The sequence below is a fragment of the Lethenteron reissneri genome, chromosome 52 (assembly GCF_015708825.2).
Source record: "Lethenteron reissneri isolate LAM-NWPU_2019-01 chromosome 52, ASM1570882v1, whole genome shotgun sequence".
In the NCBI taxonomy this organism is placed as follows: Eukaryota; Metazoa; Chordata; class Hyperoartia; order Petromyzontiformes; family Petromyzontidae; genus Lethenteron; species Lethenteron reissneri.
The window spans coordinates 6079208-6101735 of record NC_083830.1 but is presented as its reverse complement, the minus strand read 5'-3'; the positions used below and the strand labels follow the sequence as shown (position 1 = coordinate 6101735).

Genomic DNA, 22528 nt, shown 5'->3' with positions numbered 1-22528 from the left:
CCTCCCCCTCCCCTCTGCACACAGGGCGCGAAAACCCCGGATGTTGACACTTTCGCGCGTGCGCACCGCTCTCGGCGTCCCAAACCACGCCCCCTTTTTCCCGCGTCACGTGACCCGAAACGTGGGGTGGGGGTTGGTGGGGGGGGTCTCTTCCGCTCGACAATGGCGACCGCGGGGTAAGCGTGGGGTGCGCTCAAGCGGGCGGCGCACGAAGCGAGGTGCACGACAGCGACATGGAGAGCGGCGCGAAGGTAACTAAAAACACCGCACGCACGCGGGCAACGCGGCGTCTCTGACGACCACCCACCCGCCCAATCCCGACGGCGGTGGAGGCTCGAGGCGCTGAGGGAGGGGAGCGAGAGAGGAGAGCTCCGGCTGCTGTAGGGTTGCTCTGAGTGAGTAGGCCCCGCGCAGAGAGGAGGGCCGCTTCGGGGGGCAAGCGGCGTTGCCTCGTTCTCGTCGAGGGAAGAGGAAGCCGAGGACGAAGCTCTTATCTGCCTACTTCCACCTCCCTCCCGGGTGATGTTCGCTTGGTGGTGGTGGTGGTGGTGGTTGTTGTTGCGTGGCCGTCTGTGAGATGCGCCGGACAGTCGAGGGGGCCGAGTGCGTGGCCAGGGGGAAGTGGTGGTGGTGATGGTGGTGGTGATGGTGGTGGTGATGATGGTGGTGGTGGAGGGGGACCGAGGTTGGTCGATGGGACGAGGCTGGCTGATGGCGGGGGTGCGAGTGGCGGCCCAAAGGACGGAGCGCATCGCCCCCCCCCCCCAAGTGATGGGGTAAATGGGGGCATGCATTCGTGGGGGGCTGGAGGAGATGGGGGGGGGGAGATGAAAGGGGGTCCGATGGGACGAGGGGGTGGCTGGGGGTCGGAGTGGTGGCCCATAGGAAGGAGCGCATCGCCCCCACAAGTGATGGGGTAAAGAGGGGGGCACGCATTCGTGGGGGGCTAGAGGAGATGGGGGGGGGAGAGACGAAAGGGGGTCGATGGGACAAGACTGGCTGGTGGCGGGAGTGGTGGCCCATAGGAAGGAGCGCATCGCCCCCACAAGTGATGGGGTAAAGAGGGGGGCACGCATTCGTGGGGGGCTAGAGGAAATGGGGGGGGGGGGAGAGACGAAAGGGGGTCGATGGGACAAGGCTGGCTGGTGGCGGGAGTGGTGGCCCATAGCAAGGAGCGCATCGCCCCCGCCCCCCCCCCCCAAGTGATTGGGTAAAGGGGGGCACGCATTCGTGGGGGGCTGGGGGAGAGACGAGGGGTGTCGATGGGACGAGGGACTGGCTGGTGGTGGGAGTGGCGGCCCAAAGGAGAGGGAGCGCATCTCCCTAAGCGGGAGCGATGATTTCCGATCGCGTCCGAGGGTGATTTGAGTTGTCCACCAGATGGACAAAATAAAAAATATCACCGCGTTTCTTTTGAGGCAGATGCAGAGGGGGCGGCATTCGCCTTCCGTTTTGCTGCAAGAGCCGCCACGTCGGGGACACGCATAACGCGCAACGCAGGTCAACACGTTTCGCCTCGTTCTTTTGGGGCTACACGTTGCTGCTTTGTGGGCCACAACCCACTGCCAACGTAGTTCAGCGGAACAAAAAAAACCCACAATATTTTAAAAACGCATTTTTAATTTGTCGAATCGAGACTTCCCCCCCGTGAACAAATCTGCAATCGATGCAATCGATGAGGGTTTAAGTAAAGACGACGAAATTGCACTTTAAATGTGTTGTACTGTGCAAGCGTGTCATTTAGCGAAGAATGGAAAGTGACTATATTAGCGAGGTGTGGCCGTGGAGAACATTACAGCCGGTTAAACCAAATCACTTACAAGGGGTTTCGTCAGAGCCTTTGGCCTATCATTTCCCCCACCCCCACCCCCCCTTCTAACTCGGCTAATGGTCGAGATTGTCTCGAGACGCGTTTGAGAGGCAAAGTGAATACAGAATCGAGAGGCGGCGTCGACTGAAAACGATGCCAGACCAAACCAATTCGCACGGGGTACGATGCAGTGAACGCCCGGGCGTACATACAAAGGGGGTGGTGGGCGCCTTGGCTTGCGACGGTCAACATATGGGCGTAAGCGACAGAGTTGCGGCGTTAACGAGTTTGTATGGCCATTGAGAACATTTGGCCCGATGCTGAATCAGAATATTTATTTTATACCTGAGGAAATCCGATGAGCTATGAAGCTTATTTTATTCACACATGTCCAGGAGGGGCATTTCCCACCTCTAAGAAATGTAAAGAGAATCGATGAATGGGTAGGTTAAATCACCGCTCGATAGGAGGACGATGATGATGGCTGATGGACGAGGCCGGTGATGTGGAGTGAGAGTGGCAGCCATAAGTCGAGAGGTCACCCCATGAGGATGGACCTCCATGGCGATGGAGCAAAGATTTCAGGACGTGTGGCAGTGAGATGGTAGCAGCAGCACTGGACCCCACTATCTTGATTAACCCTCTTAGTATCAATCCCCTCTTAATTCGCTCCCCCTTCCCGTTTTTGTTGAGCCCTGCTCTCTTCACCAAGCCTGCGACCGAATAATACCTGTTGAGGTGACTTAACGGCAAACCTCTCTGCAAGCCCAAAAAATGCTGAGTAACCATGGAGTTACTCAGCACTTTTGATTTAAAGTGACTCATCCTGAATGAGTTGAAGCCCCATGTTGGTTGCGTCACCAGCAGCGGTGGCGGCCTATCACCTTTTTTCATGCGCAAGAAAGAAGCGGCGCTGTCAACAACCCGTACGGTTTACCCCCAATATTTTAGTATCGGGAATTGAGTTTTCAGGTCAATACGGCGTACAGCCATTTGAATGCGGGCAAAAACTTTTTTTGTCTATTTTGTTTGTGTTTCTCCCTTGTGATGGGCCTTTGTAGGATTAACGTTGAGATTTACAAAGGGGCACGGGGTGATCAATACGGTGTGAATTGGTCTGTAATAAGGTTGGCATCGATAAGGGGTTGACAGATATGAAGCAGTGGCATTGCCCAAAATCTTGTCTGCCACGTTTGCTCTTCTCAGGCGGTTTCATTATTGTTGTTGATTGCTCCAGCCGAGGAAAGAGCTCTTCACGTGGGTGGGGAGAGGAGTCTGTTGAGATGCCGGGCCCTTGCACCAAAACAGACAAAATATTTGATTGTAACAATTTACAACGCACGGTGTTTGCACCGTGCGTAGTAAATTGAAGCGGAAAGAGAGATGGCACAGGACAGGGCAGCGTGGAGAAGGTTGGTAAGGACAACGGACCCCGCATGAGTGGGACACCGTTTTCATAGCGCAAGGCTAGAACGAAGTCGTGTTTTACAAACGATTATGCCACTAAGAGGAAATGCTGCCGTGTGTGGCCTTTACGCAGTTGAAGTAATTTTGTCCGGTTATTTTTTGTTGTTGTAAAAATGCCTGACCGTGTGACGCCAGCTCACCCGGCCTCCTCTTATCCAAACGACGCAGTGGTTGAGACTCACGGCACTCGAGAGGACGTCCACCGTGGACATAGGAGCACGTGCACAGGAGGAGCCAGGTGGATTGTTTCTCCGAAGGAACAATAACAGATGACGGTGGCTCGCGGAGGCCTTGACCCAGCGGCCCCCATAACCCCCCCTCCCCACGCCTTGTTGTTCTATGACGGTGATGAATTGTAACACTCTTTACGCATGAGCTCCGTCAATCCATCCATAAAGGAGGAGGGGGGGGGAGCCCACTTCAACTCCAATGTGAGAAGACTATAGGATAACGTTGTGTTGCTATTACGCATTTGCCCTGTTAACAACTGGCTCCCAAAACGTGGAGACAATCCAGAGTGAAGAGGGACATTTGCTAATAACCCCATAGCGTTTTGCCCAGACCGCTACCCAATTACCTATGTACTGCTAATTGAATACTTGCAAGGGCAAACTTCCGTTTATTGTGTGACTGTGAAGCCCACGTGTAAATTGGTGTCTTTTCTCTCCCGCAGTATATTTTCGGGGAGTTCAGCCATGAAGAGGTGCAACAATACTTCCAGAACTCGCACATTTCCGTGGAGGTGAGTACCCCAGAGGTCCCCGACTACCTTCTCAAGTGCAGTCCGTGTGTGTGTGTGTGCACAATGACACGCACGCACAGTCGTTGGTTTAAGCCATACGTCTCCGGCATTTCAACAGAGAATTGGAGATAAAGTGCTGCTGCTGCTGCTGCTGCCACTGTTTGCACTTTGCACACAAGACGTGCGGGACACCCGAGTGCTAGTCTATACAATACAATGTGGATTTACATAGCATCTACACGTGACCACATCCCAAGATGCTGTACTTAAACAGTGGTTGTAGTTCATCTTCTTGGTTCTTTCGGTAAAGTCACGTAGAATGGAAATAATAAAACAATAAAAATTAAACATAATAAAATAATTCTCACGACGTTTCGGCCACAACGCAAGCAGCCGTCCTCAGGTGAAGAACAGGTCTGTCGATAAGACAGTCTGAATGACACGTCCTAGGCTTGGAGCATCTATTTAAGCTGGGAGGGAGGAGGAAGAGCGCCTTGACAAAAACATTTGCATATCCTCCTCCCTCCCAGCTTAAATAGACGCTCCAAGCCCAGGGCGTGTCATTCAGTCTGTCTTATCGACAGACCTGTTCTTCACCTGAGGACGGCTGCTTGCGTTGTGGCCGAAACGTCGTGAGAATTATTTTATTATGTTTTATTTTTATTATTTTATTATTTCCATTCTACGTGACTTTACCGAAAGAACCAAGAAGATGAATCCCTGCAGTCACGAAAGCTTTAAATCGAAGTGGTTGTAGTTATTAAGAGGGAGCGAGAGAGAGAGAGGCAGTCGTAGGCAGAGGCAAAAAGGAAGATCTTGAGCCCTGACCATCGGACAGTTCGTCGTCAGCAGCACGGGATTGCCGAGGGAAGGCAACCCCAAACAAACGGGGGCAGTGGAAGTGAATTGAGAATTAATGCAGCTGCGCTTATCCCCCGTTTACAGCCCCTGCGCCAGGTGGAAATGCCACTAATCTTGGGCAGAGCGGAGTCTATTCATAGGGCAATCACTGTTAACTTCAACCACAAAGTGACACTGATTTTACGAGATGAGCCGGTGTGAATAAAAAGGGGTGTTGGACTCGCAGCAATGGTGGGCCACGGTGAAGGAATTGCTGTTCTCTCACTTATTGACATTGTTTTCCCTGCTGTGATGGGGTATTTCTTTCTCTCGTAATCTCCAGAAATTAATGTAAATGCTTCACCCCGAGCTCTCAATACTCTGATGGTGCGTTGTCTTTGAGTTGTGCGCCTTTGGCGTCATCTGGTCCAACACCATGTGAGACTAGGCTCTAAGAAAAGCTGTGTAGGGTGTAGACAAATCAATTTCAAGGACTGCATTCATTATCAGAGTTTCTTTTTGTTTGCATTTTGACCGCAAGTGTTGTGTTGTGGTTAATGCAACCATGATCCCTTGTATAAAGGTGTCAGTTTTGTTGCCAGTTAACAGGGTAAAAACCTATTACTATATCTCCAGAAATTGTTGACTTTTTAAAATTCTCACACCGCTTGCAAATGAATTGCCGATTTTAACAGCTTCCTCTCAAAATTTTTTTTGTGTTTGGGGCAGCTTCCTCCATGCTCGGAAGACACGGATGATGATGATGCGACAGGCCATACTGGTAAGACAAACAAGGACGTGTCGCTTCTAGATTTGAAGCTTTCGTGACTGCAAGGATTCATATTCTTGGGTTTTTTCGGTAAAGTCACGTAGGTAAAAAATTTAAATTTTAATTAAATAAAAAATCATGACGTTTCGGAGGCAACACAAGCCTCTGTCTTCAGGTGGAACCGTCACAGCACGCTCGCCGTATCAAGTAAATGAGAAATTCCAAGAGATCCGACCCCGTATATATACTTTTCTTTGCCGTTGACGTGGTATACGGATGACTGACGGTGCCAGTCGTACGTTTGAGGGATGCCCTGGAATAGCTTTAACTGACAAAAGTTTGTCGTCCAGCTAGTAGGGTTTCGTTGAGCGCGCTAGCTTTTGATTAAGTGGATGAACAAATAATTATTTACACACGTTCAATGAGCGTCATTGTCAGCGAAACACCCTTGTATCCGCAAAATACAAAGCAGCATCACTCCCTACTGCAACCTCCGACAAGCACGGTTGGCTACGTCCGGTGCGAAGGAAGTTCTACGTGTTTCCAAAACTACTGCCGACAATGCCCGTCTGTGAAACGTGTAGCGCCTTTTGTGATGGTGTTGCACCGTAACAAATGGCGTCAGTACCAAACGTGCCCGTGGCGAGAATGAATGTTTATTCGCAGTTGCGCATCTGCCAAGTGATAATTGGCAATTGGGTGAATTGTTACGTGCCTTAATTGTGACGCTAAAACAAGCGCGTAAAGAAGCGTGGAGATGTGCCCGCTCGGAGTGACGTTGAGGCGCGGAAAGAGTGGCTCGTGGCTTTGGGTGAAGGGCAAGTGAATGACGTTCAGACTGTTAAGAAAAGTAACGATTTACACCATTGGAACCTCATTTGCCAGTAAAAAATATGATAATTGGTTGTTTTACCCTTTTATCTGGCAACAAAACTGACAAGGAGTCATGTTTGCATAGACCACAATACCTGCAGTCATAATGCAAACAAAAAACACAACTCTGATAATGTATGCACTGTCCTTGAAGTTGATTGGTCCACACCCGAGACAGCTTTCCTTAGAGCCTAGTCTCACATGGTGTTGGACCAGATGACGCCAAAAGGCGCACAGTGCGCAACTTCAAGGACAGTGCATACATTATCAGTTATGTTTTTTGTTTGCATTATGACTGCAGGTATTGTGGTCTATGCAAACATGACTCCTTGTAAAAAAAAGTGTCAGTTTTGTTGCCAGATAAAAGGGTAAAAAACAATTATCAAAAGTATCGATGTAAATAAGTGGACAAATGCACCTTTATATATCTGTCCCGTAAAATAATTAAGTTTATGTATTTTTTGCACATCTCATCAGCAAACATGGCCTTCCGGAAGTGCATTATTTCAAGAGCGCGTCGCTAGAAGGGATGATCGTGGGTGGTGGAGGCGAGCGACAGTGGTAGTCGAACGTAAACTGAACTAACAAAACTATTTTTTATTTGACCAGGTAAGGCCCCACTGAGCTATATAGTTCCTTTTCATAAGCGACCTGGCCACAATTGATATCTCAATGAGTGGCTCATCACGTGGAAATGTATAGCAGCCAAATACTCTAAACGCGTGTTTCTAACGTGGAGAGAATAACTGGAGGACCCGGAGAAAAATCTACCCGACCACGGGGAGAACACGCAAACTCCATATATACAGGCATCAGGGTCTGGATCGAACCCACAACATCCTGAAAACCAGGCGAGGTAGTTAGCATCTCCCCCACTGTAGCGAGACGATACCCAGCACAGAGACGGAGCCATCAAATCGGCTCGTTCTCAGGAGTTGTTGTGGATTGTTAATTTTATCGCGAGACCACGAGCGGTGACGACGGCTCCGGGGGGTAGACCTTCGTCCAGTCGTGAGCAAAATCCACGCAACCACGACGATGAATCGTGACACCGCCTTAACCTGGCTTCTGCCCTGTCCTCACAGGGGGCGACTGTTCCGAGCCGGCCGGGGGGCTCGTGAGCAGCAACGGTGGAGACAACTCGGTCGAGGGCTCCCCTCCTGACGAGGCGGGGGGGCCCAGCACGCTCAACCCACGAGCCCCCGAGTTCTGCCTGCCGCTCGACCAGCCCGCCACCGCCTTCCCTCGCCAGCCGGCCCCGCCACCGTTCACGCCGGTGCCGATGATCGCTTGCCGGACCGCCGCCGCGGCGGCCGCCGTCATTGCCGCTCCTCTGGCGGGAGACCCGGCGCCGCCGCCGCCCAACGGCTCCGTTCACGCGGCGCCGCCGTCGATGGGCCCGGCTGCCCCGCTGACGTTTGGCCACCCGGTGCCGACCGCCGCCCTGCGGCTGCCCCTGTTCGTGCCGTCGCAGGCGGCCCTTGCCGGCGCGGAAGCGGCGCCGGTCGTGGTGCCGCGGCCGCTGGTGCCGGTCCACGCCCTGCCCGTGGGGCTGGCGCCGACGGCCACCGCGTTCTTTGGCAGCGCCCACACGGCGCCCGTCGTGCTGCTGCAGCCGCTGCCGGCGTTCAACAACGGCGACGAGATGAGCGCCGGCGAAGGTGCGACGGCGAGCACACGCGCACGCACGCACACGCACGCACACGCACGCACACGCGTGAACGCACACGCACGCACACGCACGCGTGTATGTGTAAGCCCACGTGCTGGCGCGCACAGGAGCGCAGGCACCACCGATACTTGACCGTCATGGCATCATGAAACCTCTCTCCCTTCCTTCTCTCTCCATACGGTCTCAGCCGGCGCGGACGGGAACGGCGATGGTTCCAGTCGCAGCTCTGGCGGCCCGCGGGAGCGGCGGAACAAGAAAAAGCGGCCCCCCAGCTACTACCGTTACCAGGACGGTGAGGGGCGCGGGCGCCACACGCCACGCCACGCACGGGCGCCACACGCACCAGTACCCACAGTTGGCGCTCACATCAACGCGCACGGTGGCACACAACGATCGGGTGTGAAGGGGACACCACGGTGATGCACTCGGCTGCTCATGACGCGGTTATCTGGTCTCGCTGGTACACGCTGGTACACGCTGGTACATGCTGGTACACGCTGGTACACGCTGGTACACGCTGGCCCGTACCGCTGCTGTTGGGGGGTGCGGCATGTGGAGTGACGTTACACACAGACATTCTTGGCTCGGTGGCGATGTTTATACACCTCACCGGGTACTCATTTGAGGCTAAGTTGACCTAGGGGAGGCTCAGAACCGGTTCAGATAATCCTGGTGTTGGCCGTGAGCGAATCGAACTCGGGTCGCCGGGTCCATGGCGCAAGGCGCTAACCGCTGCGCTTGCTAGAGCGGCACGCTGTCTGGCCCGCGCTCCATTCACGCGCGCTCTCCACCCGCAGGCACCGGCGCGATGAACGGCATGTCATGTGCCGACGACGGCGACGAGGCCTCTCCGGACGCCCCCTTCGCACCGCCTCCGCCGCAGGGGGCGGCGCCCCCCCCCCACCAGGGCCAGCTCTCCTCCTCGCCGCTCCCCCCATCGCAGGATCTGCAGCCGCAGCGCCGACAACCCCCCGAGGCGTCTGTGCCGGTGCCCCGTCCCGCCGAGCCCACCGAGCAGCCGGCGCCGCTCTGCAAGCAGCCCGTGCCGGTGGTGCCGCCGGCCGCCGTGCTCCCGCCGGTGCCGTCCGCCTTGCCGGCCCCGCCGCAGAGCGCCGCTCAGCCGACCGAATTGCCGGGCATCGGCGGTCCGCAGGGCCAGCCGCCACCGCCGGTGGTGATGATGATGCTGATGAACGGCCCGCAGGGGCTGCCCGTTGAGGCGCTGTTGGTGAACCAGCTGGGCATGGCGGCTGTCCCTGGGGTGCCGGTTGTGCCCTCGACGGCGCCCATGACGGTGCCAATGACGGTGCCCCTGCTGGTGCTCCCCCAGCGCACGCCGCCGGTCGTGATGTCCGTCGCGCCGCAGGCGGCCGTGCAGCTGGTGGCGCCGGTGCCGCAGGCGCCTGCCGCACAGCCGCAGCAACCGACGCTGTGCCTGCAGCAGAAGCCGCAGCAGCCACAGCAGCAGCCGCAGCCAACGCCGCCGCAGCAGCAGCAGCCACAGCAGCAGCAGCAGCCACAGCAGGTTGGGAACAGCAGCAGCAGCTTGATCATGCTGGCCACACGAGGCGCCCACCAGCTCCCCGTCAGCGCCATCCGCACCGGCGGCAGCTTCAAGTTCGGCGGCGACACCAACTTTGCGGACGTGAGCGGGCGCCAGCGCGAGAGCCCGCCCGTCGTGTTCACCAACGCGCGCACCGTGCCCAGGGCGGCGCTGCTACGGGACGGCGCAGCGTTGGCACCGATGGCGCCACCCGTCGGAGACCGGCGCTCGTCCTCGGCGCCCGGCGACGCCGCCGCCAAGCTCCCCAGGCCGATGGCCACCATCGCCCCGATCTCTTTCGGCCCCGCCATGCCAGCGCTGTCCGAGGTCGTGACGCTGCCCCCGGCTGCCGCCGACCGCCAGCAGCGCGCGAGCGGCGCTGCCGGCAACGCGCCGGCACCGGCTCGGCCGCGCGAGGAGCAGGTGGTGCCCGTGGCGGCGGTGGCGCCCAACGCCCCGCGCTGCGGCGAAGCCCGGAAAGGTTCGGCGCAGCTCAACGGCGTGGAGACGGCACCGGCGAGGCTCGGCGCGAACACGAACGCGGCGGCGGCGCCGGCCGGCGGCACCGCCGCTACCGTCGGCGGAGGCGGTCGCCCGGCGGTGTCGGTGCCGGCCGCGGCCTCCCTGGACCCACGGCCGCACACGCCGACCCTTGCTCACGGTGGCTCGTCCTGCCTCACCGAGGCGTCCGCCGTAGGGAGGGATGCTCCAGCGGCCGTTGCTCCGGCGAAAGATGCTCAAGCGAGCGCGGTAGGAAGAGAAGCGCCTGCTGCTCCTGCAGGGAGACCGGCGCCAGCAGCAGCCGTTACTGCTGCAGGGAGAGAGCCATCAGCTGGTGCTGGCAGCAGAGAGGCACCGGCCGTTGCCGCTGCCGCTGCTGCTGCTGTTGTCGCGGGGCAAATCTACTGCTGCAGGCGACGCAGCGGCTCACGACGCCAGGCCACAGCCGCCGGCACTCCCCGGCGTCAAGACCTGGGCCAGCCTCTTCAGTGCCAGCAAGCCAGCCGCGCCGTCACCGGGGCCCGGCACCACCGCTCGCGTCGACCAGCCCGTCGGGGACTGCAAGGCGGGGGCGGGGGGGGAAAGGAGCCCGGGGTCGCAGGAGGCGCCCGTGCCGCAGACAGCGCCGTCGCACAAAGCTGGGCCCGTGTCGGTGGCCGAGGACTCCTGTGCCGCCAGGATAGCCGGTGAGGCTCTAGTGGCGAATGGCAGTTGTCGTTGTTGCATACGTGCTCACTAACGGCACTTTTGCCACGACAATCTGTTAGTAAAGGCATTACAAAAAGCCTCGACGACAGTGTTGAAGGCTACACGGGGGATCTTTGTTTTTGTGTATTTGTGTGTGCGCGCGTGTGTGTTCAGAGCTCCTGTCGTTGACGCCGTTGTCCTACAAGCCGGTCTCCGTGCAACCACGCGGGCTGATCAATCGGGGCAACTGGTGCTACATCAACTCCGTATCCTTGGCAACGCCAAACCCATCCACACCAGCAGACAAACATGGACGAGACAGGCGTACGGACAGCCGCACATAAAGGCCGGCACGGCACCCCCCTCCCGTGTACCCGGTGTGTGTGTGAGTGCGCGCAAGTGTGTAGGGAGCGGTGGTGTAGCGGTTAGCGCGCTGCGCTACGAACCCGGCGACCCGAGTTCGATTCCCTCTCACGGTTACAACAAGTGCCGATTATTTGAACCGTTCATAAGCCTGCCCTTAGGTCGACTCAACCTAAATTGAGTACCTGGTGTGGGGTGTAAACATCACCACTGGGGAGACAAAGGTGGCCGGGCGTAGTGCTGGCCACTGCACACCCCCTGGTGTGCCACAGTGCCGGCCTTCATAGGCACTAGTCGCTATAACAGCACTTGCCCCAACAGTCTGTTATGGTTCTAGATTTGAAGCTTTCGTGACTGCAACGATTCATACTCTTAGGCTTTTTCGGTAAAGTCACGTAGGTAAAAAAATAAAATTAATAGTAATAATAGAAATAAAATAATAAATCCGTCATCAGGTGGGACCGTCACAGCTAAAATTACTGCATCGAGTGAGGAAAAATTCCAAAAGACCAGCCCTTAAATACAAGTTAAGTTATGGCTTTTCGGGGGGGGGTGTGGGGTGGTGTGTGTTGGAGGTCGGGGGATTCTTTGTCGTTGGTGTTGTGACCTTGACCGCGTGCACAGACCCTGCAGGTGCTTGTAGCTTGCGCACCGCTCTACCACCTGCTGCGCGCGCTGCCCCTGTATGGCGACGGCGAGCGCCCCGCCAGCGCCACGCCCATGCTGGACGCGTTGTGAGTGTGCGCAGAGAAGCGTGGGGGGTGGGACGGGGAGGGGAGGGGGGGCGGTTGTGGTTGGAGGCGATCTGGCGAGGTTAGCGAGCCGAGCGGTGAAACCCGGCGACATTCCCGCTCACGGCCAACATCGGCGACTAGAATATGAACCGGTCGTGGGGCTTCCCCAGGTCGACTCGGCCCTATACGACAGAGGTCGCAAACGGGGTTTGATTCCTTACCTGTACCCGTACCCGGCCGCACCAGGGTCGCAAATGGGTACCCGTACCCGGCCGGGTACGGGGTACCCGTTCCCTACCCGTACCCTACCCGAAATGAGTGACAAACGGTTACTCACCGGTGACTCACGGCCTACCCGTACCCGGCCGCACCAGGGTCGCAAACGGGTACCCGGCCGGGTACGGGTAGCCGGGTACGGGTAGCCGGGTATCGGGTAGGGTACGTGTATCGGGTACCCGGTTGCGACCTCTGCTATACGAGTATCTGGTGTGTTGTGGGAAAAAAAACATGAGCACGGGGGCATAATGTTGGCCACCCACCCCCCTAGCGTGTCATGCCCGCCTTCATAGAGGCTCGCTCGTAGCAGGGGGGGAATCTTCGTTTTTTCGGTGGCGGGAGGGGGATGGCGGGGGGGGGGGCACGTACCCACATCTGGGTAACTAACATGCGGGTACACGTGCACGTTTGCGAGTGTGGGGAGCGGTGGCGCAGCGGTTAGCGTGCTGCACGACGAACCCGGCGACCCGAGTTCGATTCCCGCTCGCGGCCAAACACCACAGTGACGGTTATTCTGAGCCAGTCCTGGGCCCCTCCCCTAGGTAGACTCGGCCTCAAAATGAGTACCTGGTGCGGTGTGTAAACATCGCCACTGGGGAGACAAAGGCGGTCGGGCGTGGTGCTGGCCACCCACCCCCTCGTGTGCCGTTGCGGCCTTCATAGTTGCTCGCTAACAGCACTTGCCCCTACAGTCTGTTAAGGCTACACGGCGGAGGATCTTTGTATGCGGGGAGTGATAGTGAAGTAGACTAAATTGTCTTCAGAACATGAGAATTCCCCGCACGCACGCACGCGTGTGTGCGTGTGGCGTGTGTGCGTGTGTGTGCGCGCGAATGTAACGTCTCGTGTGTGTGCGCGTGTTTCCAGTGTCCGGCTCATGAAGGAGTACGGATCGATGCTGCCGCCATCCAAGCCCAAGACCGGTGAGTCGCGTGGCGTCAAACATCGCCAGCGGGTGGCGCCACCGACACGGCCTGCGTGGCGCCACGCCACACGCGGCGGCGCGCTGCTAGTTTAGCGCGCCTGGCATTCGTGCCATTCTTAGAGTGCGAGGCTGGCACGGAGGCGCTACGTTTCACAGATGGGTATAGTTTGCCAGTTGGGGGATTTGTTCAGAATCGGAATCTTTATTTGTCCCGGACAAATCCGGCGAGCTGTGAAGCCGTTTTGCACAGATGTCGAGTCGAGCAACTCGGCCGTGCCCGGTTCGCTCACGCCCCACTCGGTTGCACTCGGGTTGTCAATCGATGATCACGTTTTTGACGATCGTTTACAGAATCGATTCTTCTTCGGTGCCCGCTGCAGCCCGTTAAAGGGTATTAATTCCCCACAACGACTCTGATGAATTCTTCCTTCTTAATTTGACTCTTGGGTCGGATCGCCGCCTGAGTAAACTGCCACTTTGTATCCTACACCCTCCTCCACCCAAGCGTTAATGAACAGATCGCCGACACTTAACCCCTTTCCTGTACCGAGTCGTCTCTTAAGTTGCAGGGTGGTGTCGCCGCTCGCCGCTGAATCTCGGAGCGCGCGATCGGCTCGGCGTTTATTTTGCTTGGGGAGGCGTAGCGTCGCGGAGAACTACGGCGACACGACCGCACTGTGTGATGGCTGACGCCGAACTCGGCCACACGGCCTCCCGCACGGCGTTGTGTGAACGTTTATAAATATTTTACTCTTCCTCTTGGTTCTTTCGGTAAAGTCACGTAGAAGGGAAGTAATAAAATAATAAAAATAAAACATAATAAAATAATTGTCACGACTTTTCGGCCACAACGCAAGCAGTTGTCCTCAGGTGAAGCATATTTATGGGAAATGCATATCCCATAAATATGCTAAATTCCTCTTGATATGCAAATTATTTTGTCAAGGCGCCCTTCCCCCCTTCCAACCCAGCTTAAACATACGCTCCAAGCGTGGTGGTGTTTCATTCAGACGCTGTCTCCCCGACAGACCTGGTCTTCACCTGAAGGACGGCTGCTTGCGTTGTGGCCGAAACGTCGTGAGAATTATTTTATTATGTTTTATTTTTATTATTTTATTATTTTCCTTCTACGTGACTTTACCGAAAGAACCAAGAGGATGAATCCCTGCAGTCACGAAAGCTTTAAATCGAAATTTTTACTCCGATGACGCGCGTGTACGTCATCGGAATGGCAAAGGGTTAACAGCCGTAGCTGCCGACTCGCCACACTGAGCTTCCCTCCCTTTTTCAGCTGGACCCCCGGAGAAGAGCAAAGACCTTCGCGTGGGCTCGCCCTTCGAGCCGGCCTTCATCTACAAGCTGCTGTCAATCGTCAAGTCCAGCTTGTGCGACAAGGTGTGACGTGTGACGTGTGATGCGTGCGTTACGCGTACGCCTTTGGCCGTGCACGTCCAGGCGCTTGCGTTTGTGTGTACGCGCGTGCATGGTAGCCTGGTGCTGATCGCTCGCCACCGGTGCTGATGAGCGCGTGACCTGTGCCCCGTCCCCCACAGGGCCGTCAGGAGGATGCGGAGGAGTTTCTGGGCTTTGTGATTAACGGGCTGCACGACGAGATGCTGTCGCTGCGCCGGCTGGACAGCGCCGACGGTGAGCATCAGACGCGCGCCGGGGTCACGCGGACACGCGGATGCGCAGATGCGCTCGGGACACCAGGATACACCAGGACAAATGTACACTGACATCGGGTTGCACTGACACTTGGACAAATACACAGCTAGATACCAGGACACGCAGATACGAGGACACACGGACACGTAAACACATGTACGCACGGTCATCGAAACCGCAAGGCAGACCACACCTAGACAACAACACACAGTCCCTCAATGCAATTGACGCACACAGAGAGTCGTACACGCACAGACACCGGGACCACCTCCTCTTGAAAAGCTGACGTGTGCGGCGCTTGACCGACCCCCGCTGGTGCTTGACCTTCCTCTGCTAGGAGCTGCGACAAACGGCGTGGCCTCCGATGGGGCCAGCTCTGACGGCTGCCCCGAGGGGGGTGCGGAGGCCGGTGGGCCCCGTGGTGCCCATGGTAATGGCAGAGGGTTGCAGCTGGAGGACAGCGATGGTCATGGCCAGCGTGCCAACAACGAGAAGGGTGGTGAGGAGGAGGAGGAGGAGTGGGAGCAGGTCGGGCCGCGCAACCGCTCGGCCATCACACGCTCCGCCGAGTTCGTGCGCTCGCCCATCACCGACATCTTCGGTGGATGCATCAGGTGGGTCCCTCACCCTCCCCTCCACCTCACCTCCACCACCTCTCAGCCGAGCTCCTCTTCCCCGGCCGACTGCGCTGGGTCGTTGTGCCGGCCCGTGCGTGTCACGTGACGTTGGGGCGGTTTTCTGGGTAAACGCGACGACCGCTTTCCGCGGTGCCGTGATGTCAGCCTTGCGTGCGTGTGCGTGCCTCGGTGTGTGTGCGCGCGAGTGTGTGTGTTCTGCGTAATGTAGTCGTTAACACAACCGTGCTTGAACCTGCTAACGACCAACAATGTTGTCCGCCAACGGCACTTGAGCCCGACAGTCCATTAAATGCTACACTGTGGCGGTCTTTGCGTGCGTGTGTGTGCGTGCCTACGTGCGTGCGTGCAGGTCGGCCGTGTACCAGGCGGGAGTGAAGGAGTCGGCGACGCTGCAGCCGTTCTTCACGCTGCCGCTGGACGTGAGCGCGGAGCGCGTGTGGACGCTGCGCGACGCGCTCGAGGGCTTGGTGGCACGCGAGGCCGTGCAAGGGTACACCACCAAGAACCGGCAGGAGGTAACCGCAGACAAACTTTCTCCCTTCCCCTCCATGACATCGCCAGCGATGCACCGTCGGGGCAAGTGCTGTCACAGCGAGCGCACGAGGGGATCGGTGACCAACACCACGCCCGGCCGCTTTTGTCTTCCCAGCGCTGCTGTAGTTTGCGCACGCCGCACTAGGTACTCGTTGAGTAGCGGAGGCCCGGGACCGGTTCAAATACTCGCCACCGTTTTAGCGAGTATTTGCCCGTATAAAATGTTGGGGCAAGTGTTGTTAGCGAGTAACACCTATGAAGGCCGGCCCGGCACACGAGGGGGTGGGTGGCCAGCACCACCCCCGACCGCCTTTGTCTCCCCAGTGGCGATGTTTACACACCGCACCAGGTACTCATTTGAAGCTGAGGCGACTTAGGGGAGGCCCAGGACGGGTTCAGAATAATCGTCACTGGTGTTGGCCGTGAGCGGGCAATGAAACTCGGGTCGCTTGCTCGGTTGCGCGCGGTCTGTTCACCGAGCGGAGGTTCACCCTGGCGTCCGCGTGCGATCTTGACAGCGCGCCCCCCACCACCCCACCCACCCTGCTTCCCCTCCACCCCACTTCCCCCCACCACCCCCACCACCCCACCCACCCCACTTCCCCCCCCCACACCTACCGCCCGGCGCACTTGACTTGTGTGCCGCGGCGTCGGAGGCTGCGTGGCTGAGCGGCCGTGTTTACTGAAGCTCGCGTGTGAACCCACCCGCGCCAAGCGTGGGCCCCCAGCGAGAGGGGGGCCCTGGCGAGGTTCCCTCTCGGCGGTGATGTCGGCACGCGCTCGGTGTGGCGATGCCGCGGCCGTGGCTCGGGGCGGCGGGGGGATGGGCCCATCACGGCCGAACCGGGGCCCCTCGTGTCCCTGTTAAGGGTGTCGTGATGTTAACCACCTCGCCTGGTCGCTCGTCCAGAGTATTTGGCTGCTAAACAATTCCACGTGATTGATAAGCCACTTCGTTCAGCTATCAGTTGTGGCCAGGTCGCTTCTGAAAAAAAGATACATAGCTCAGTGAGCCTTGCCTGGTAAAATAAAAACTAGTTTAAAAAGTTATTTATAAAAAAACCCCTGACCCCGCCGGCATGGAGATTACCCCCCTTCTCTTCCCTTCCCCTCCTCCCTCCCACCCCGTTCTGCCCTTGCCCTCACCGCCCGCGCTGTCTCTCGCCACGTACACCTTTGCTGCCTGCCCTGTGCTGTGGGCCACTCTGTGCTTGCGTAGGATGGACTGGTTTGTGCGGCGTGTGCGTGCGTGCGTGTATCGGTGTGTGTGTGTGTGTCAATGCATGGCATCTGGGCCTCTCCCGTGACATACCTGTGAGAGCCTTAAGCCCTTCACATGGCCCCAGAGTGAACTTAGCCTGGCACAATCGCCATGATAATTTTGTGTGTTTCCGCGCGCGTGTCTGTGTGTGCGCGCGTGTCTTATGGCCTGGTGTGGTGTGTAAACATCGCCACTCGGGAGGCAAATGCGGCCGGGGCGTGGTGTTGGTCACCCACCCCTTCGTGCGTCGTGCTGACCTTCATAGGCGCTGCTCGCTATCGGCACTTGCCCCAACAGTCTGTTAAGGTCTACGCTGGGTGATCGTTAGCTCATGGGTATGCACCGTCCCACTGCGTGCCGTGCGTTTTCCCACGCACGTGCGTGTGCGCTGTGCCTCCGTGCGCGTTTGAGCAGGTGGAGGTGTGTCGTCGCATCACGCTGGAGGAGCTGCCGCCGGTCCTCGTGCTGCATCTCAAGCGCTTTGTCTACGACAAAACCGGCGGCTCGCAAAAGCTGCTCAAGGCCATCGACTACCCCCTAGAGCTGGAGATCAGCAAGGGTGAGGCAGACAGACTCACTCAGCCATGCAGACACTCACTCAGCCATGCAGACACTCACTCACTCAGCCAGGCAGACACTCACTCAGCCAGGCAGACACTCACTCAGCCAGGCAGACACTCACTCAGCCAGGCAGACACTCGCTCAGCCAGGCAGACACTCACTCAGCCCGGCAGACACTCGCTCAGCCAGGCAGACACTCACTCAGCCCGGCAGACACTCAGCGAGGCAGATACTCACTCAGCCAGGCAGACACTCACTCAGGCAGGCAGACACTCACTCAGGCAGGCAGACACTCACTCACTCAGTCTGGCAGACACTCACTCAGCCAGACAGACACTCACTCAGCCAGGCAAACACTCACTCAGCCAGGCAGACACTCACTCAGCCAGGCAGACACTCACTCAGCCAGGCAGAGAGACACTCACTCAGCCAGGCAGAGAGACGCGTTGTTATGCGTGCAGCCAGACTCAAAGCCGGTCGGATGCATGCATCCAGGTCGAGGCTCAATTCCTGAGGTGAGAGAAGGCTTTGCCAATAAGACGATCAGAGTCGTTGGAGCTATTTCAGTGCCGTCTTGAAATCTCGCCTCTTCAACCTGGCCATTGAGCCCCTCCTAGTTCTGGCCGTTTATCCCTGCAGCCTCTGTTTGTTTCCGGGCTTTGCGTAGACGGTGGCGCATTGGGATCTGCGAGCGAAATGCCCCTCACAAATGTGAAGTGTTCTTGTTGTTGTCGATGTGTGCCACGCTGATTGTTCCTCTGCTGGGGTCTGTGTGGTGCCTCCCAGACCTGCTCTCCCCAATTGCCAAGGTGAAGCTTTCCAAGGGCCAGAGGAGCTACCGTCTGTTTGCCGGTGAGTGTTGGCTGTCCTTTTCGTCTGGCTGTCTGTGAGTGGGGCCGTCTGTGAGTGTATCTGTGAGTGTGGTTGTCTGTGAGCGTGGCTGTCTGAGCGTGGTTGTCTGTGAGCGGGGCCGTCTGTGAGTGTATCTGTGAGCGTGGCTGTCTGAGCGTGGCTGTCTGTGAGTGTGGTTGTCTGTTAGTGTATCTGTGAGTGTGGCTGTGTCTGAGGCTGTATCTGCGAGTCTGGGTGTCTGCGAGTGTCGTGTAGACGCGTCGATTCGTTGTGTTTTGTCGACATGTCATGTCGTGTTGATGCATCACGTCGTGTTGATGCGTTGACGCATTGTTGTGTTGACGAGCCGCCTTGTGTTGACGCGCCGCCGCGTGGTGACTAACGCATCGCTTTGTTGCGCTGACGTTGCCGCGTCGCCCCGCGCAGTGACGTGTCACCACGGCGGCACGGCGACGGGCGGCCACTACACTACGGACGTGCAGCACGTCGGCCTGGGCCTGTGGCTGCACTACGACGACCAGGGCGTGCGCCCCACGGCGCTCTCCGCAGTGCTCAAGCCCGTGCTGCCTCGCACCGCCTACTTGCTCTACTACCGCCGCGCAGACGTGCAGTGAGAGGGGGACACGACCCCCGACGTGGTCGTAGCGGCGCCCGCTGCCACCCCCCCCCATCCTACCCCACCCACACCGGCGCCAGCTGCCTCCGCGCACCCGAGGCTGGACGTTCGCGACGACGACGACGGTGACGGTGGTGACGATCGCGGGGACACGAGTTTCAAGCGTCACTCGGACGAGGGGCGGGCTCGTCGGCTCGCTCGACTCCTCCGCTGCCCGCCCCTACAACCCTTCCTCCCCACTGTCAAACAGAAATCTCTGAGCCACGTGACTTCTCACCACCGCCGCCCCCCCCCCTGCGTGCCGGTCGCGGTGCTGCCGGTGTCGAGGCTCGCGGAAGATCGTCGGATGTCGGACGACGTTCCACATGGGGGTGGTGGAGGAGGACTCCCCCACGCTGCCAGAGCTTCGTGCGTGCGCACGCACACCGCAAACCCGCCTCGCCCGCCTCGCCCGCCTCGCCCGCCTCGCTCGCCTCTCCTGCGCGCGAGAAACCTTTCGACTGAATCGTCGGAAAAAGAACCTTTGAAAAAGAATATTTTCAAAAAAATAATAATTATCGTGTGACTTCAAGTCCGTTTGTCTCGTACGCCCAATGGAGTTCAGCGGCAGAATGTGGCAAGGTGTCAATCTAGTGCCCCCCCCCCCCACCAAATTGCTCACAGGACACCTGTGGGCCCCTCCCAAGAGCTCACGAGACACTTGAGCTCACAGGACACCTGGGGGGGGGCCCAAGAGCTCACAGGACACCTGGGGGGGGGCCAAGAACTCACGAGACACTTGAGCACACAGAACACCTGGGGGGGGGGCCATGGAGCATACAGGACACCTGGAGGGGCCCCCAAGAGCTCACAAGACACTTGAGCTCACAGGACACCTGGGGGGGGGGGCATGGAGCATACAGGTCACCTGGGGGATCCCCAAGAGCTCACGAGACACTTGAGCTCACAGGACACCTGGGGCCCAGAGAGATCACAAGACCCACCAGGCCCCCCCCCCGCAGCCCACGTGATACCGACGGGGTGGCACACGGGGTCACACACACACACACGTGGTGGTACACACACACACGTGGTGGTACACACACACACGGGGTGGTACACACACACCTGGTGGTAGACACACGTGGTGGTACACACACCTGGTGGTAGACACACGGGGTGGTACACACACACACCTGGTGGTAGACACACGGTGGTACACACACACACCTGGTGGTAGACACATGGGATGGTACACACACGAGGTGGTACACACACGAGGTGGTACACACACACGAGGTGACACACACGAGGTGACACACACGGGGTGGCACACGGGGTGGTACACACACACACGGGGTGGTACACACACACACGGGGTGACACACGTGGTGATACACACGCACACGTGGTGGTACACACGTGGTGGTACACACACACGTGGTGGTACACACACAGACACGGGATGACACACGTGGTGGTACACACACACACACACGTGGTGCACCCATTGGGGGCTGCAGGGACCTGAGCCCCCCCCCCCTCGCCTCTCGCGACGTGCACGAATCCGTCCCGTCGGCCTAGCGTACTCGATTGAGTCTGAGAAGCGGGGGGCGTGGGTGGTGGGGGCCGGGAGGGGGGGGGGGGCTGCACTGCGTGTGGGGTGGAGGAGCCGCAGACGCCCCCCCCCCCCCCCTTGGGGAGGTGCTGCCCCTCTGGGAATGGTAGCCGGGGGGCGCTGTTGTAGTCGACACGCGTGGCACCATGGAGCGACATGTGTGGCACGGAGCGTGGCACGGAGCGACGCGCGGAGCGACGTGCGTGGCACGGGCTCCGGCCGTAGTTTATTGTTGGGTGGGGGGGGGGGCTGGGGGGGTGTGTTTGCGTGGGGGTTTTTGTTGTTGTTGCTTCCCCCTCTCCCTAATTGCGTTTTGCTTGTTTGTGTTCATTTCTTTTAGCTGCGCTTGAGTGCGGTCGGTGCGCAGCGGCGTCCTAGCGTGCACACGCACACACACTCGCACTCACTCGCTCACACGCACGCTCGCACACACGCACACACTCGCACACACGCTCACGCACACACTCACTCGCACACGCGTGCACACTCGCACGGCGGGAGTGTGAGTTGACGACGGGAGACTGATGAGTGAGGGTCGTGCACACGCCTCGCTTAACCTCCCCCCCCCCCCCCCTCTGCCACCTCTGGGATCTCACAATCGTGGGTCCCTTCTTTTAGGTCCGCCGGGGGGGGGGGGGGGGGGGCTAACTCCCCATCGCGTCGTCGCAGGGTGGGGGGAGTGGGAACGGGGAGTGGTGTTGATAATTGGCACGCGTTCTTTTGGTTGCGTTGTTGGATTAGCTCACCGAATGAAATACTGTAAGGTGTGGGTTTTATTTTTTAATGACACCTTGAAGGCTTGGCCTGGTTTGTGCGTTGCCCCCCCCCCCTCTCTCTCCGCCATTGAGTTGCCTAATAAAGCGATCTGCCAGCCTCAGGTGTGCCTCTCACGTTGTTGGGTACCGGAGTAGAAGTGGGGGGGGGGGGGGGGTGAACAAAGCTGGCATGGGTAAGGAGAGCACATCTAAAAACGGTATCTGTTTAAAATGGCTTTCTCTCTTTTCATTAGACCTTTGCCAGTACCAAAACATAATAATAGGGGTTTTCCCCCTTTTGTCTGACAACTGAAACATTTTACAAGGAATCGTGTCAGCATTAACCAATACTTGTGGTCGAAATGCAGACAAAAAACAACTGATAATACTGGTAGGAACCTGGTTACACCAGCCCACAGGGGATTATTGTGTTCGTCCGTCGTGCATCCAAAAATGGGAGGGGTGGGGCTGGGTGGGGAGGGTGTGGCTGGGTGAGGAGGGGAGGGTGGGGAGGGGCTGGGTGGGGGGTGGGGGTGGGGCTGGGTGGGGAGGGGCTGGTCACCCCGTGGTGCCCTTATAAAAATCAACGTTTAACCTACTCACGCCGGCTTGTGCCCGCCCTCAGTCGGGCATATTTGCGGAATACACCACGCCGCCGTTGACCCTGGCCATTGACCGAGCAACCCAACGTTCCTACCAGCTCCCTCCGCAGGAATGTGTTGTGTGCATTGTCCTTGAAACTGATTGGTCCACACCAGAGACAGCTTTCTTTTGAGCCTCGTCTCAATTGGTGCTCGACCAGAGGACGCCAAAAGGCGTACATCTCAACGACAATGCACTATCA

At 58.1% G+C, this 22528-nt stretch overlaps 1 protein-coding gene across 1 annotated transcript; it reads left to right on the top strand.

The window, feature by feature from the left end:
- The first annotated feature begins 127 nt into the window (after window positions 1-127).
- On the top strand, window positions 128-21802 carry USP10 (ubiquitin specific peptidase 10). Its single transcript, XM_061573262.1, is given in 17 exon segments — window positions 128-251; window positions 3951-4019; window positions 5589-5640; window positions 7587-8162; window positions 8361-8465; window positions 8971-10622; window positions 10624-10903; window positions 11079-11170; window positions 11892-12001; window positions 13145-13200; window positions 14494-14597; window positions 14756-14849; window positions 15208-15484; window positions 15858-16023; window positions 17718-17862; window positions 18651-18716; window positions 19143-21802. Coding segments are annotated over 17 exon segments (4050 nt in total). The 5' UTR covers window positions 128-233; the 3' UTR covers window positions 19331-21802.
- The last annotated feature ends 726 nt before the right edge of the window (window positions 21803-22528 follow it).